Raw genomic sequence first — 12,697 nt, 5'->3', positions numbered from 1 at the left:
AGGGCTGGGGAGCTGCTGCTGCTGCTGCTGCTGCTGGGACAGCACAGTGTTCCCTGCTCAGGGACAGTGGGAACCCTCTCACCAGGGACAGCCCCGCTGATTCTGCACCCCTTTGCACACACAAATCCCCTGCTGATGCCACGGATGACAGGCCCAGCAAGGGGGAGGGCTTGTTACCTGAACTCTCCAGCTGCTGGGCACATTCAGCAAGGAGATGATCTCAGATTCCCAGAATGCTCAGAGCTCAGCCTGAACCTCTGGCTGTGTGGCACCTAAAGAGAGGGGAAACACGGATGCATCACTGAGACACAGCCACTGTGCCAGCAGCCGACCCCACCTGACGAGCGTCAGGATGCAGGAATGGCTGGGGAGCAGTTGGTCACGGGAGGAGGTGGTGGGCACTGGTGGAAAGGGGGACCTGCCTCCAGTGTCTGTACCCACTGCTGCTGGCCTGGGAAGCTCCGAGCCCCTGGAGCTCTGCATGCAGCCCCCACTTACACCGGGACTGCAGTCCTGGGCAGGGGAAAGGGCTCACAGGGCTGGAGGGTGGCAGGGTGGAGCTGTCCAGGGGACGTGGGGAAGGGGTGGAGTGGGGCTGAGTCCTGCGTGGAAGAGCAGCTCAGCTATGTGGAACCATCAAGGACGTGGCAGAGAGAGAGAGTGTGGGGCAGGAGTGGGGGTGACAGCAGCACTGGGGACATGGTGGCACCTGCACCAAGCACAACAAGGGGACATTACAAGGCCCAGGAAGATAAGCAGGTGTATCTGGGGATGTGGCCGTGCATCGGGGATGCAACCCACCACAGCTTCTCTTACATTTCTGCTTAGAGAGGAATGTGAGGAGGGAGCACAGACTATTCAGCACCATCAAGATGGTTTGTTCTTTCCTAAACAACTTGAAAAACAGATGGCCCAGCAGCCTCCCCAGGACTGGGATCTGGATCTGTCCACTGGCAGCACCGCTGTCCTCATTTTCACCAGCCTGGGGGAGGCAGGCAGGAGAGAAGAAGGGCTGAGGGTGGGCAGCTGAGGCCTGAAGGCACTTTGGGGCTGTGGCTGTTCCAGGGCACAGGGATGGCCTGGCTGGAGGGTGGTGGGTCCTTACCTGCACAGTGGAAGGGTCGGCCAGCAAATGGCTCAGCAGCCTCACCCTGCCCATGACCCTCTCCTGCACTGCCACTGTGTCCATGTAATCCAGCAGTTCCTTGGAAGAGAGAAGAGAGCAGCTGCAGGTGAGCCCCACAAGCAGACCCCCACTCCAGCAGCAGCAGTGGCTCAGCTCCACTCCTGAGACACATTTGCACTGTCCCTCCAGGCGTTCTCTGCCCTCAAGCAAAGCCTGCCAGGAGGGCTCCTGCCCCTGGGGGCCCTGGCAAGCCTGGCACAAAGGCCCCAGGCAAAGCTGGCAGGCAGCAAGGAAGGCAAGTGCTGCTCCCTGCTCCACTGTGCTCTGGGCCAGTCCCTGCTTCCCCAGGGCAGCTGGGCACCCTCCCCACAGCGTGCTCTGCCTGCATGGCACTGGGGGGTGTCCTGGTTCTGGCTGGGACAGGGTTCCTTTGGCAGCAGCCAGGACAAGACTGGACACAATCCCAGGCTCCTTCCCCTCCAGAGTGAGGAGCCGCCACACCTGGCTACAGATCTCGTACTTGGGCTCCAGTTTCAGCAGCACCTGCAGAGCACAGCTGGGCTGAAACCTGGCAGCTGCCAGCACCCACTGCCACCAGAGCCTTGCCTTGCTCACGCGCTGCCCTCACAGCCTGCTGGGGGTCCTTGCCCCTTCCCCAGAGCGCCGCGTGACCCTCACCTGGATCATCTCTCCCAACTTGTATCTGCAGCAGAAATCATCCAGGTCCTGGGAGAAGCCATCATCCTTGGCAGTTCTGCACAGGGTGCAGACACTGTCGAGAAACTTCAGCTTCTGGTCCTCGTCCTGGACCTGGGGGACAGAGACAATGGGGCAGCGTTAAGGGAGGACACCCAGGCAGCAGGACCAGAGCTGTGGGGTGCAGTGCCCTGTGGGAGCAGCTGCTCTGCACAGCCAGCACCCTGGCCAGGCACAGCCCCCGTCCAACGGGCCGTGGGGACCTGGTCAGGGCTGTGGCAAAGGCCTGGATGAAGTCCATGGCTTCCTGTGCCTACACGGCATCTAACACAGGGGGAGAGAAGGGAGAGCTGCAGAAGATGCTGCGACAGGAGAGAGAAGGGGAAGGAGATCTGCGCTCTGCCCAGGCCAGGCCCGCTCCCCTGGCATGGCCTTCCCGTGTGGCTCCCGGCTGGAGGGTGCCCAGCAGAGGAGCTGCCCTGCTGGAGCACGGCACGGCGGGGCAATGCCCAGTGCCCTGGGCTGAGAAGCACGCTGGTAGAGGGGCAGGTCATGTCCAGCACCACACTGCACTTGTGCTCGAGGTCTTCACTGTGTTGCTGCTGGCCTGGGGCTTTTCCTGCAGCGGGACCTGGCCTGGTCATGGCACAGGAAAGGCAGTTCCTGCTGGAGCAGGAGGCTCTGCCTGGAATGGGCTCAAACAATTCCAACAAGGCCCTGTTCTGCAAAGCCCCCAGTGGGAAATGAAGAAAGGAGGTCACACTGCTTTTGGGGTGAGTAATGTTTAAACCAGCCTGACTCCTCCATGCCAAAGTTCAACATCCTGAGAAGGAGCTGAAGCTGTGGCAGAGCCGGTAAAATCCCCAGAGAAAGGAACAACCAAGTGACATCACTGAGAACTTCTGCAGAGCTGCTGAGCTGGCACAGCCTGGGCACATCTGACTGACACGGCAGCACTTGAGATTAGAAAATCCCCATCCCAAATTTTAACAGCAGCGTCTCCTGACATTTCCCTCCTTGGGGAGCTGTAGAGCTTCCTCCCTGCAGTGGGGACACCACTCAAGGTCACTGCTCGAAGGCTGAGCCAAAGAGATTTGCCCACAGTTGTTGGTCTGGGTGGCTGACATCAATCTCTGCTTAATAACTGGTTTTTCTTTAATACAATTGCTTTCAAATTGCTTCTGGTTTCACCCTGAGTGTCCCTGCAGAGGAACAGGGCATCTTTCATGCAGTTCCACAAGCTCAAGGTTCTCATTTCATGAGGAATCTGGGATGCAGATGGCCTTGTAAGAAGGATAAAAGCAGAAGGAATGGACTAGAAATTATTAGAAACAATTCCCCTTCTTCCAGACAAAGTCCACCAAGTCATTCCCTGCATTTCTCCTTTTCAGATTCTTGCTCTCATCTGCTCTGGGAGGTCCAGCTTTATTACATTACGGTCATAGGCTGGAGACAGACATACGACAGCACTCACCGAGATCATGTGACAAACAGCAGGGTTTATTGTTCAGAGCCCCCTTTTTAAGGGGTTTCAAATTGCTGGGCTGGGACAACTGATTGGTTGGGGTCTCTGCATGGCCCAGCTCCCTGGCTAATGATATGTCTGTATTCAGGGTTGAATGGCATTGGCTGGGGTGCTCTGTTTCAGTATAAATCTATCCTATCATTGCTCCCCAGGGACTTGTTCACTTCTCTTCTAGAATGAACTAGATGAGCCCAATTGCATTTCTTATTTATGGCCAAATTTATATGTCCAGCTACAGACCAGCTGTGCTGTGACACAGCTTGTTCTGGTGCTGATCATGAACTGATTGTGCTCTTGATTTACAGCACCACAGGAGATGCAGAATGATGTAAACTGAACACAGAAACAAACTGCCTCTCTCAGCCCATTTTCATGGTCTAGGTCACTTTCTAGGTGTCCATGGAGATGTGGGAATGATTATCACACTACTCTCCATTTCTGGCTGCAGGCTCTTAGAGATTCTTTCTCTGAATTCAGTCAGGGTTGTATTCCCTTAGCAGCTCCTGGGAGCACCTCCTTTTTCTCTTAGGTTAGAACAGAAACAATGAAAACATCACCAATGGCACAGCTCCCCAGCCCAGCAGGAAAAGAAAGGACAAGTTGTCAAGGTCTCCAACATTTGACCTGCTTTGCTGCAAAAGCTGTGCTGCACACACAGTGTGTAAAGGCAAGAGAAGCTGCACCTGGTGGCACATCTTGTGACAGGAGCTCAACCTTGTTTTTCACAAAAGGTTCTTGAAAAAACCAGACAGGACTGTGGAGGGAATTCTTGGAAAACTGAAACAGCTTTCCAGAAGTGAAATGAAAATGGAAAGGAACAATCCAAGATGTTCTCCTCCATTTATTTCTCTGCTCCCCTTTTCCACCTTGCACTACATCTCCATCCCATTAATTCCAAATGGATCTCACCTCCAAGATCAATGACTTTGCAAGTTTTACACACTGTGAAATACCATGAGCTACACACAGTTTGCCTTCCCCTGGTTTTGCTGGAAAGCAATGCTGGAGACACAAGTGCAGGGCTTGGGGCTGGTACAAATCCTACAGGCAGGGAATGTGCCCCGATAGTGTTTGACCCTCAGCAGGGACAATGCACAGCAGCAAGCAGGGGGATTCCTGTGCCCTTGTGCAGGAGTCAAGACTCTGGGTCTCGTCTCAAGACAGCAAAGTTCCCGTGTTTGGACAGACTCGGGGGCTGTCCCCGGGGCGCGCGGGGCTCGGCCATGGGACACGGGGGCAACGGACACACGAACACGCGGACGAACGGCCCTGGCGCTTCAGTTGCAGCGGCAGCGGCAGCAGCGGTAGCAGCGGCGGTAGCAGCGGCAGCAGAGAATCCATTTGATCTTCGCTTCCTTGTTTCTCCTCTCCCTCTCCCGCGGTCCCACAGCCTCTCCGGGCTTCCCCTGCCCAGTGTCCCCCTCCTTTCCCGGTCTCCCTCTCCCCAGGCCGGGCCGGGCCATGCCCCCGGCCCGCCCCCGGCCCCGGGCGGGGCTGCCCCGGCCCCGGCCCCGGGCGTCCCGCCGCCGTCTCGCCTTGGCCCGGCTCTGGCCGTACTGGCGGTGGCGCTGCTGGGCCGGCATTAGCGCCAGGGGCTGCGGCGGCATCGCCATCCTTTGGCTGCGCCTGTGCCGAGCGCGGCCCCGAGCGCGGCCCCGAGCCCGGCCCCGGCCCCTCCCGGCGCCCGCGGAGGACACACACGGCGCGGCCGCTCTCGCCGCCTCCTGTGCGGATTCCCCGGCTCGGGCTCCTCCGCTCGGCAGCGCGGCCGCCGGCCCCGAGCCAGCGGCGTCCCGTTCGAAAGAGCGAACGCCTGCGGATGCCGGGGCCGGGCCGCTGGAGAGGCGCTCGGGGGCCGTTGCTGGCCCCGGGCCGAGCGCTGACAGCCGCGTCTCGCCGGCAGGGAAGGCGCAGGACGCCCTGCAGGAGCGGTACCGAGTGGGTTCGCTGCTCGGGCGCGGCGGCTTCGGCCGCGTCTTCGCGGCCACGCGGCTCTCGGACGGCGCCCCGGTGAGCGGCGGGGCCGGCGACGGGCGCAGGAGGGAGGCGGTGGAGGAGGAGGAGGGGGCGGAGGAGAAGGAGGATGGGGCTTGGCAGGGCGGGCGGCGAGCTCAGCCTGCTGCTCCCCTTGGCTTTGCAGGTGGCCATTAAAAGGGTGCCACGGAACCGCATCCGGCGCTGGGGCGAGCTGGTGAGTGACCGGGGGCCAGCGGGAGAAGCCGGGGCGTGCCGGGCGGGGATGAGCCGAGGCCCGGCAGGGTGGGAGCCGCCAGGACGCCTGGAGAGGGAGCGGGCGTGGGGCCAGCGGAGGACGCAGAGCATCCCGAGCTGAGTGAGGTCTTCCCGACCCCTGGCACTGCATCAGCCCCACTGACAGCATCGTGCTCCTCCCGCAGCCCAACGGCACCAGCGCACCAGTGGAGATCGTGCTGCTGGAAAAGGTGTCCACTGGCTTCCCTGGCGTCATCCAGCTGCTGGAGTGGCTTGAGCTCCCCAACAGCATTGTGATGGTGCTGGAGCGCCCGGAGCGGTGTCAGGACCTCCAGCATTTTATTCGAGCTCGGGGCTTCCTGACGGAGCAGGTGGCACGGGAGCTGTTCTGCCAGGTCCTGGAAGCCGTGCAGCACTGCACCAGCTGTGGAGTCTTTCACAGGGACATCAAGCCAGAGAACATCCTGGTTGACCTGGCCACCGGGCAGGCCAAGCTGATTGACTTTGGCTGTGGCACCTACCTTCAAGAGACAGCCTACACTGAGTTTGCAGGTGAGCCCAGGCAGTGGTGTGCTTGTGGTCCCAGCATGTCATGGCCCAAGATCTCATGGCCCAACCTGGGTGTGGCAGTGGGGATTCTCCCATTTGCTGGCAGTCACAGGAGGGAACCTTCAGCCCAGTTGCTTTTGAGCAGGGGTGGGTGGGGGGCCAGCTTCCAGCCCTGCTGGCAGCCTTTGCCCACCACTCTGCCCAGGACTGGCGCTGGGGCTGGGGCAGCCAGCCTGACAAAAACACCTGTGAGTGGTGGGAGCAGAGAAGGGGGGCCAGAACCAGTGCACCAGCCGGTTTGGTGTGCAGGCGAGAAAGGGCTCTGACTGCTGCCCTTGCCTTGTTTGCCCTGGCTCCATAATGTTTTTGGGGCGGTGCAGGCAGGGAGGATGAGGGGACGGGTTTTCCCCAGCACTGAGTTGATTATTTTTTGCATGTCATGGTCAGGCCTTGCCAAGGCTTCCGCTGCCCTCTTCCAACACCAGCGGCTTCTTTTCCAAGCCTGAGTTTGTACACAAGTCCCAGGTGCTGGTGAGAGGGCAGCGGGTCACCCTGTGTGCCACTGGTGCAGCCCCCGCACACCCAGGGACGCTGGGGCCAGGCTCTGGGAGCAGCAGCATCCCCCTGATGGACTCCACCTGTATTCCATAGGAACACCATCCTACAGCCCCCCGGAATGGAGCCAGTTTGGGTGGTACCATGGCGAGGCAGCAACCGTCTGGACCCTGGGCATCCTGCTGCACCAGATGGTGTGCGGAAAGCACCCTTTCAGGAGGGGCTGGAACAGGAGCTATGGCCAGCTCCCGCTGCCACAGCGGCTCTCTCATGGTGAATCCTCATCTCTGGGCACGGGGGAATACCAATGTTGGGAGACAGCAGTGGGCTCATGAGCATCCCGCTCTGGCAGCTGCTGAGGAGGTGGCACATGTCCTGCTCTCCTGCTCTCCTCCAAAACAGGGAGCTGATGGGAAAGTTTAGGCACAGCTCTGAGCACATGCAGCATGGCCTGGGCATGGGAATAGTGGGACAGGAGCCTTTTCCAACTGACCGGTGGCTTCTGGTTTCTCTCCCCAGACTGTCAAGTTCTCATCAGGTGGTGTTTATCCCCGCACTTCTTGGACAGGCCCTCACTAGAAGACCTGTTGTGTGAACCGTGGGTGCAGGATATTCATCTGCCCTAGAAGAAGGGAGAGAGCCATGTGCACACTTTGATCCAGGGCCCTGGTAAGTTACAGGTGCACACGTGCCCTGGCAATCAGAAGCAAAGCAGCCCAGACTTTTTGTCCTGCCCCATAGCACTGTGCAGGGCTCATGGGATGGGCACCCGCAGCCCTTGTGCTGGAGCTGAGCTGCTCTTCCCAGCACTGGTGGCTGCCATCCAGGCTGCTTTGGCTTGTCCTGGTTCACTGACAGCTGGGGCCGTGGGCAGAACACTGAGAGCCTGGTCTCACCCCCAGGGAAGAAGGAGCCCCTGGAGAAGCTGTACCAGGTGGGCTTGCTGCTGCTGGAGACCTGGAGGATGACAGCAAGGATGAGAACCTCTTCCTGCACCTGGCCACCAACAGCTGAAGATGCCGGACTTGGATTCTGGCCCTTTCTTCAAAGCCGGGCTCCACAGCGAATTTGCAGATGAGTGCACACCCGGGTGGATGCTCCCAGATTTGGGCATTGCTCAGCCTGGCCAGGAACCAAAGGTTCCCCCCTTTGCTGGGGTGGATGCAACTGATCCTTCAGTCGGCTGCCTTGCTGCTTTTTGGCAGGGCTGGGGAGATGGGCTGGGCTGGTTACCAAATGGGAGTTGGCTCCTGGCCCTGCCAACAGCCCCCACCACGCACCGTGCCCCAGGCTGGGGCTGGGGCTGGGGCAGCCAGCCCAACACAAACAAACGCCCATGGTGGGGGCAGAGGTGGGTCTCCAGAACCTGTCCATGGGCGGCTCTGCTTTGCAGGCAAGGAAGGGCTTGGGCTGCTCCACTGCCCTTGGTTGCTTTGGGATCTCTAGGGGGGCAGTGCAGGGGGGATGGGAGAGAACATGGGCTTCCCTCTCACCCGTGGGTGGGTTTTTCCCCAGCATGTAGGGGTTGGGCCTTTCTCAAGCCCCTGACAGATACAAGATCTTTTACCATTTTTCTTGTTTCCCCTTTTTGTCTGTAATCAATTTTCAGTAGTTTGTTGTTTGTTTTTCTAAAGGAAGTGTTCTAGGTAGTGTCCGGTCTGGATTGGGAAGTGCTTGGGAGCAGCTGTGGCGTGGATGGGCCGTGCCCTTGGGGAAGGCTGAGGACATCGTTTGGGAGCAGCTTTTCTTGAGGCAGCAGATGGCGTGAGGTGGGTCCATGTCTTCTTGGCATGGGTGGGATAAGGGATTTTGGGAGCTGGCAGTGAGCACAGGAGCATCCTGCTCTGGGCAGCTGCTGAGGGGCTGGATGTGCCGTGGCTGGCTGCAGTGTGGGCACATGTCCTGCCCTCCTGCTCTGCTCCCAAGGGCAGCAATGATGGGCAGCTTTGGGCACCGCTCTGAGCACGGCCAGCATGGCCTGGGCACGGCGGGCGCTTGGGACAAGGGCACAGAGCCTTCAGCTGACGAGTGCTTTCTGGTTTCTCTCCTTGCAGCCGGGCTCTGCGGATGCTGAGGCTGCTCTGGGCTCTGCCAGGGCTCTGCTGGGCTCAGCCCTGGGCACGGCTGGGCTCGCTCTGCCCTCACATTGCTCTGACAGCTTTGCACCAGACGAGCCCTTTCCAAGCACAGTGCCTGAGCTTTCTGCTTTTGCAGGTGAGTGAGACTCTCCTGCAGGCCAGGGGATTGCAGTTAGGGACCCACATGCAACTGGCAAGAAGCCAGAAGCTGCACAGTCCCAGCTGAACTCCTGTATCTCCACAAGATGTTTTGTCTGTCCCATTCTTCATTCCCTTGGCGTTGCAATTGTGCAATTGCACTTTCTTCCTCCTCTAGAAGTGCCACGAGTGGGCGAAACCTGGCGAGTGGGCCGTGTTCCTGAGACAGTGTGATCTGGAGTTAATGGCTGAAGAATTGCCCTTCTGCACTTGTAAACCAGAGCAAAAAGCTGTAAGTGGGACTTTGTGTCCTTTAGAAAGCCCTGACAATTTCAAAGGGAATGTGCAGCTCATTGACAGGGTGAGAAGGAAGGTCATCTTCTAAAGGATTGGGGGTTTGACAGAGTTTAGATTCCCAGTCCTGCTTGGAGCTGGGAGGGCACAAGCAATTTCCTATTGCTTCAAGCACAATTTAAAACAACAATGGTGGAAACAAACCCCAGAATCTTTAAAAAAGGCTGCTGAGGTCAGTAAGATGGATCCATGTCCTCAGCACATTCGCAAAGTAAATAGCTGGGTTCTCTTTTTCAAACAATCAGTTACCTCTTAATCCAAAGTTACAGGAGATATTCCACTGAAAACTTGGGGTTTGATATTATCTTTCACATTTTATGTATTTTTTTTCTTTTTTTTTTTCTTTTTTATGAAACAGATAACGTTTTATAAAAGGAATGTCCTTTGCTGCTGGTTCCCATGTGGAGCAGCTCCCTTCCCGCTGGCTGAGCTGCTCAGGGAGAGCTTGGCAGCTCCTGGCCCTGCAGGGCTGAGGCTTTTCCCCGTTGCTGAGCACAGACTGATGGAGCAGCACTGCTGAACATGAGGACACCCAGAGGGAGCAGAAGCAGCTGCCTTTGTCCACCTGAAGCTCCAAGGCCCAAACTCTGAGCACACAGGGCTGGAAGAGACTGGCAGGCTCCCTGTTTGCTGTGCTGCCCCACTTGTGCCTGGCCCAGCTCTGCGTGAGGCTGAGGGAGAACAAGGGGCAGCTCCCTGCCAGCCCCAGCCCAGGGACCCCTCCGGCCCCAGGGCTTGGGGCGCTGTCAGCACCCGCTGCTCCAGCCACCGCTTCTGCTGGCCCTGACAGCAACAAGCAAATTGTGGCTGATCCCCAGGGAGCAGCAGCAGTGCCTGCATCTGATCCCTCACTCTGGCGCAGGGCTGGACAAAGGACCCCCACAGCAGCAGCAGCACATGGAGCTGACTTTCAGCACAGCCCCTGCCACTGTTCCCTCCCGTGTGCACTGGTGTCACAGCAGCCTGAGGCACCTGGGAGCCCTCAGGGCCAGCAGGGACTTGAGATGGCAGCCCTGGGCTCCTGGGGGTTGTGCAAGGAACAGAGGTGGGGGCTCCTTCTCCACCTAGAGCTTCCAGATGGAAAAGGCTGCTGTGAGCAGGCAGCTCCAAGGGCAGAGAAAGGAGGGTCTGGACCTCTGGATCTGTGCCAGTTCAGCATTGCTGAGCCTCCCCTTTTGTGCTCCTTTCCTGCTTTGAACTGGAGTAAATGACACTGATTCCTTCAGGTGGTGTGTGTGTCTTTGGTGCTGACCCTGCCCACTGGTTAAACAACACTGGCACAGTCTGGCCAGATCACACCAAAATGTCTCTTTTTCAATGTAAATGTGAGGAACCAGTCCCCTCCAAAATTCTGGGATGGGAAAACCTTCTTTAGTGGTCACTGGCTCTGGAGTGGACTGAGGTCTGAGCACTGTGCAAGCCATGGGGGAGTCGCTCCAAAGAAGCTGAAGCACTGGATGTATTAAAATGCATCCAGAAATTGCATATGGAGAAAGGGAAAGAACTTGTGGGTTTGGAAGAAAAAGCTGAATTTTGTTTATGAGGACACTGGAAACAGCACTAACAGAAGGAACAATTCTTGTTGGAACCCTCCAACATGGAGCGACAGAAGAAGGTTTTAATCATGAGCTCAGATGCATTTGTGCAAATGATATAATAGTAATGTACTAAGTAACTATATACATATTTAAAATACAGTTAGATCTTTTAATATATATTTTAACATTTATATATATATTATGTTTATAAATATATAAATGTATAAGTACATATATGTCTGCATCGATCTATATCTGTAAATCTTTCTATATCAGTATCTATATATCTGTATCTCCATATAAAATAATAAGATGGTGAAAGAGTGCCGACAATACTGATTTGGTAGCTTTGTGTGTTCAAGGATGTTACACTAAATAGCCTACAGAAAAGCATTGGCCAGACCCAAAGGTCAGTGCTAAATTTTGTGAAATTGTATACAATGAAAAAAGGAGGATAGGAAGAAATTGGTTATTTTTAGAGGGTTTGCTGATAGTGTGATGCAGAATGCTTTGTCTGTTACAGTGAAAAATACAATAATTAAGGCTGCTGGGTTTTTCATATCCCAGACAATCCCCAAGCTGCAGGAGTGGTTGAATGGATGAAGGGGTTGTTAAAAGAGCAGTTGAAAAAATGAGGAGTTGGGGACCTGTCCCAGCCTGTTTGAAGTCCAACAGTCAGGAATCACCTTGATAGAAAGAGCAGTAGAAGAGTGGCAGAAAGAAGACAATTCTTCTTGGTGGGATTGGCCTCATGGCCACAAAATTGGAGGCTGCTGTGAAAAGTATTTGTGGCAGTGATTGTAATCATTGCAGTGTGAGCACTTGGTGTGTTATGATTGCATGTTCAAATTGTTGGGACACTTTGTGCTGGGAAATGGAGTGCTGAGACTGTCTGAAAAGAGACATGGTCTCAAGAAAAAAAGGGGGATTTGATAAATAACAGAGAATAGCAACTAATTAGGCATGTTTTAGAAGGAATGTGAATTACAGCCCTGAGTAATGAGCTTCAGCAGCACTTAAATTGAAGACAAGATATTGAAATTGAAGAGGTGATGCCTTTATGCCCAATACTTCAATCTAAGACTCTGGTTTGAAAGGATTGTTATGAAGGTTGTAGTTCATCTGTAGGTCAAAGGACCCATTGAAAAACTGAGGCCTGTACACCAGGTCCTGACTGAAGCCTGAACAACAGGCCCTGAGGCAAAGCTGACCTCTGGATAAAGCTTCCAAGCAAAGGTTATCTTTGTGTCTGCTCATTACTGAAGCACTGTTACCAATATGATCTCTGTATCAGTTCAGTGGTGAAATGTGGATTGACCTTTCTGTGTTGAAGAATCAGACAAGGCCCCATCTGGCCTTGTTTGGGGCTGTAGGATCAAAGTCAACTGCCTTGGTTCCTCCCTGAGCCCTGGCCAGGCTTTGGGAGAAACCCAACAGAAGAATGAAACCAGATGTTCCCACACTAGAAGTGATGTCAGCTTGTTTGCTTGACAATGTAGAAGCTGGGCCCTGTCCCAGTGAGGCTGGAAGCCTTGTTTCCTGCAAAGGTGGATGCAGCTGCAGGAATTCCCAGTGTCTGGGAGTGGCTCTGCAGTCCTTGGCTTCTCCCAGCTGATGTGTGGCTCAAGATGATGGTAAAGTCTGAGGGGAACTGCTGATGGATCTTTCTAAATGCCTACAGGCAGTCTTTGGTAGTAATGACTGGATGCATGGCTGAGCTCCTTTTGTAATTCTTTGCTAATGATGATGTGCTTTGCTGAGCTCATCCTTTTGTAATTCTTTGCAGCTTTGCATGATATAAATTCCACAATTCCTTAAGTTGGTGTCTGTGTCTTTGGTGCTGACCCTGGCCACTGGTGAAACAGGGCCCCGTCCTGCCTAAGTGTTACCTGGGAAGACAAAAACCCTCACTCCAAATGTCACCCTT

At 55.7% G+C, this 12,697-nt stretch overlaps 2 protein-coding genes and 1 long non-coding RNA gene across 3 annotated transcripts in view; 2 read left to right on the top strand and 1 right to left on the bottom strand.

The window, feature by feature from the left end:
• The window catches only part of LOC120748228 (zinc finger protein 271-like), a gene marked incomplete at its 3' end in the record, with an annotated part of 146,036 nt that overhangs the window by 126,576 nt on the left and 6,763 nt on the right, over nt 1–12,697 (bottom strand). The window lies entirely within an intron of this gene.
• LOC120748223 (serine/threonine-protein kinase pim-1-like) lies at nt 3,671–7,318 on the top strand. The gene is made up of 6 exons (XM_040054334.2): nt 3,671–3,675; nt 4,934–5,435; nt 5,488–5,538; nt 5,744–6,110; nt 6,759–6,935; nt 7,182–7,318. The coding sequence occupies exons 1-6, from the start codon at nt 3,671–3,673 to the stop codon at nt 7,286–7,288; spliced, it is 1,209 nt and encodes a 402-aa protein (XP_039910268.1). The 3' UTR covers nt 7,289–7,318.
• Nucleotides 7,572–10,841, top strand: LOC131378476 (uncharacterized). Its single transcript, XR_009207525.1, has 4 exons — nt 7,572–8,431; nt 8,717–8,876; nt 9,057–9,170; nt 9,591–10,841. It is a non-coding gene; the product is annotated as an uncharacterized LOC131378476 (long non-coding RNA).

The sequence above is a fragment of the Hirundo rustica genome, unplaced genomic scaffold (assembly GCF_015227805.2).
Source record: "Hirundo rustica isolate bHirRus1 unplaced genomic scaffold, bHirRus1.pri.v3 scaffold_98_arrow_ctg1, whole genome shotgun sequence".
Classification (NCBI taxonomy): domain Eukaryota; kingdom Metazoa; phylum Chordata; class Aves; order Passeriformes; family Hirundinidae; genus Hirundo; species Hirundo rustica.
This window is presented reverse-complemented; position numbering and strand designations above follow the sequence as displayed.